The following is a 3,853-nucleotide window of genomic DNA, read 5'->3' as shown; positions in this document are numbered from 1 at the left end:
CATGGCATGGGGAGCGTGGGGGGACGGGGGATGTCATTTTCCCCACCACGTACTGTCCCCCGGGTGCGTTTCGTTATTACCTCTCTAAGCGAGACATCTGATTGGCTGTGTATGTTTGTCTTTTCAGACGTGGACAAAGATCAGCTGACAATCGATGAAATCCTGGAGGACGAGTCGCTGCAAGAAACATCAGACTTCTGCCAGGTGAATGTTGTCCCTCTGCGTCACACCTCTAAAGAGGACCTGTCAGTAACTTTGCAGCCTTCGTGAATGCATTCCTGACGTGTCATAATATTCAGCAACTAGATTCGTTTTCAGAGAAGTTCCACCTTCTATCATCCCTGGTCTCCAGCCCATTGACTTCACCTAGGCTGAGATGATGTCATCAGTCTGCTGCAGGCAGGAGCATGCATTTCCTCAGTCTCCCTTCCCCCAGTGATCAGTCTGCTGCAAGCAGGAGGAAGCATTTCCTCATCCTCCCCTTCCCCAGTGATCAGTCTGCTGCAAGCAGGAGGAAGCATTTCCCCAGTCTCCCCTTCCCCAGTTTGCTGCATGCAGGAGGAAGCATTTCCCCTGTCTCCCCTCCCCCAGTGATCAGTCTCCTGCATTTAGGAGGAAGCATTTACCCCCCAGTCTCCCCTTCCCCAGTTTGCTGCAGGCAGGAGGAAGCATTTCCTCATCCTCCCCTCCCCCAGTGATCAGTCTGCTGCATGCAGGAAGAAGCATTTCCTCAGTCTCCCCTTCCCCGGTGATCAGTCTGCTGCAGGCAGGAGGAAGCATTTCCCCAGTCTCCCCTCCCCCGGTGATCAGTCTGCTGCATGCAGGAGGAAGCATTTCCCCAGTCTCCCCTCCCCCAGTGATCACTCGCATTACATTGTAACTTTGTAGCAAGTCACATATCCCATGCCATGTATCATTTGTCTGGAGCTGACATCTAGATTACCTCCTATAGGATGGGCAAGGATGGGAAGTGTAGTTTGCGAGGTCCCCACCCACCCAACCTTCCTTTCCTTTTTCTGCTTTTAGAAATGTATCGATATAAACAGGGAGATCATGAAGAAGGAGTTGGGTCTGACGGAAGAGGACATCATCGACATTCCGATACTCTACAAGTGCGACACCCCCAAGAAGGATGCCGATTCTTTTTTCCCAGACATGGTGAGTGCAGGAGTAGAACACATGGGGGATGTATACAACTCCACCAAAAACACGTTCACGGTAGCTCTGTATGGGAAATGGAGCGTTATGGTGACTTGTTACCAGGGTACGTTTTGGTATGTGACCCTTTTTTAGGGGTTTGAACAGGTCCGTGTTCCAGTAAATCACAAGGACTTAGCACTGGATTTAGCTTCATTTCCTGTTTGAGACCGGCCGACCTCAGGTGGCTGGAGGAGCCTTTGGCCAACACACGAGGCTTCCATTCTCATTCCCTGCCAACCCCCGGGGCCAGTGACTTCTTCTTCGAGCCAGGACTTCACCTCCCCGTTGACCTGTTGTACATTTGGGGCCATCAGGGCATGAGGAGGACTGAACCGACACATGGCTGTCAAGATGCCTGGCCGTATAAGTCCATGTTACATACTAAATGCCTGACCTGCTTAAACCTTTACCTACCCAGCTGCTGAGAACTTCCAAGCTCTTCCATGTGCTATGGCCATTATAAAGCCAAATGATGGTGGAGCTAGAGCCACCTTCATTATGGCGACATGGGTTGGGATGGTTCTCTGGCCTTGGCAAAGTCCATGTTATATACCGAACCACTGACCTGCCTAAAGCATGGAAAGCTTACACCTACCCCAGTACTGCAAGATCTCCATCTCTTCCACGTGCTATGGCCATTATCAAGCAAAATGATGGTGGAGCTAGAGCCACCCTCATTATGGAGACAAGGGTGGGATGGTTCTCTGGCCTTGGCAAAGTCCATGTTATATACCGAACCACTGACCTGCCTAAAGCATGGAAAGCTTACACCTACCCCAGTACTGCAAGATCTCCATCTCTTCCACGTGCTATGGCCATTATCAAGCAAAATGATGGTGGAGCTAGAGCCACCCTCATTATGGAGACAAGGGTGGGATGGTTCTCTGGCCTTGGCAAAGTCCATGTTATATACCGAACCACTGACCTGCCTAAAGCATGGAAAGCTTACACCTACCCCAGTACTGCAAGATCTCCATCTCTTCCTCCGTGCTCTGGCCATTATCAAGCTAAACGATGGTGGAGCTAGAGCCACCTTTATTATGGCGACATGGGTTGGGTCTCTGGCCATGGTAGATACATGGCAAGGTCCATGTTATATATTAAAAGCCTGACCTGCTTAAACCTGGTTATAATTTCACCTACCCAACTACTGGGAACTTGCCAGCTCTTCCATGTGCTATGACCATTATAAAGCCAAATGATGGTAGAGCTAGAGCCACCTTTATTATGGAGACAAGAGTGGGATGGGTCTCTGGCCATGACAGATACTTGGCAAAGTCCATGTTATATACCGAACACCTGACCTGCCTAAACCATGAAAAGTTTACACTTACACCTACCCAAGCACTGCAAGATCTCCTTCTCTGTCACATGCTATGGCCATTATCCAGTCAAATGATGGTGTGAAGAGGAGCTAGAGAGGCCTTCATTATGGTCACTTGGGCGGGATGGGTCACCAGCCATGGTTGCTCCTTGGGAAAGTCCATATCGGATACTAAATGCCGAACCTGCTTAAACCATAAATAGGTCACACCTTCACCTACCCAACTGCTGAGAACTTTCCATGTCCATCATGCACTATGGTCATCACAAAGACAAATGAAGGTATCAAAGGAACTAGACACACCTTCATTATGGTCACATGGGCAGGATGGGTCTCCTGCCAAGGCAGATCCTTGGGAAAGTCCATATTAGATACTAAATGCCAAACCTGCTTAAACCATAAATAGGTCACACCTTCACCTTCCCAATTTTGAGGGGTTACCTCCTCCATATTATGAGGATTCAGAAGGTGTAATGTTGCCGATTGTGAAATCAAATGTATTAAATAGGCCAACGCGTTTCAATTATCTGAGTTGCCTTGAACAGGTCTACAATAGAGGGAAAAAACACAAACAAGGGGCGCCTTTCCTGGTGCAGACAAATTTATTAGGAGCAGGATTAAAGGTAAAGATAAAACATACTCACAAAGTTCATGATTGAAGAATAAAAGGTATAAAAATTAGGTCCATGGACCCAAAGAAAAGTCTATGAGAGCTGCACAGCCGTGTCTATGTGTCAGCAGAGAAGACTGTGTGATGTGTGATGACGCGTTTCCGGGGTCACGCCCCCTTCATCAGATACAGACCTCCTCCGTCCCATATGCTAAATAAAGAGGTGACTGGCCAATCGGCAAGTGTGCGGGACCCGTCGGTTTAAACCGCAGCTGTTACAGGGTTTGTATAACGAGTCCTCCGTGGCTTAGGAAATGGAGCCCTGTCCTGTGACTGACGGATAGCCCGTCGTGGCGCTGGACCAATCACGAGAGGGCTATACGTGGGCTCGCCTAGAGGGAGTGGCCAATGTTAGCATCCAATCCACGGGGCAGAAAACCGAACCTTGTTCTGCCAAGTGGCGTGTCGATTGTGCAGCATGTCAGCTGTACAGCAAGCACTATGAGAGGGAGGTGGACTGTTTACAGAGAGCAATGTTAGAACACATACCATGACAAATGTAGACAGTTCAACGTCAGCTAACAGAGGCTATGCATGCCATGACAAAAACAGGTTTAAGTTGTTAAGCAAGGAGTATAAAATAAATGGCACAATATATACATATATATATATATATATATATATATATACACACACACACACACACACATATATGAAAA

At 48.3% G+C, this 3,853-nt stretch overlaps 1 protein-coding gene across 1 annotated transcript in view; it reads left to right on the top strand.

Moving 5' to 3' along the window:
* The window catches only part of LOC108798664 (protein-arginine deiminase type-1-like), a 30,717-nt gene that overhangs the window by 25,417 nt on the left and 1,447 nt on the right, over window positions 1-3,853 (top strand). Inside the window, exons 13-14 of the mRNA XM_018570441.1 lie at window positions 94-204; window positions 1,027-1,158. Coding sequence (XP_018425943.1) covers window positions 94-204; window positions 1,027-1,158 — 243 coding nt within the window. The remainder of the gene's footprint in view (window positions 1-93; window positions 205-1,026; window positions 1,159-3,853) is intronic.

The sequence above is a fragment of the Nanorana parkeri genome, unplaced genomic scaffold (assembly GCF_000935625.1).
Source record: "Nanorana parkeri isolate BGI_ZX_2015 unplaced genomic scaffold, ASM93562v1 scaffold1533, whole genome shotgun sequence".
In the NCBI taxonomy this organism is placed as follows: domain Eukaryota; kingdom Metazoa; phylum Chordata; class Amphibia; order Anura; family Dicroglossidae; genus Nanorana; species Nanorana parkeri.
The sequence above is the reverse complement of the archived record's forward strand: the minus strand, read 5'-3'. Positions and strand labels throughout refer to the sequence as shown.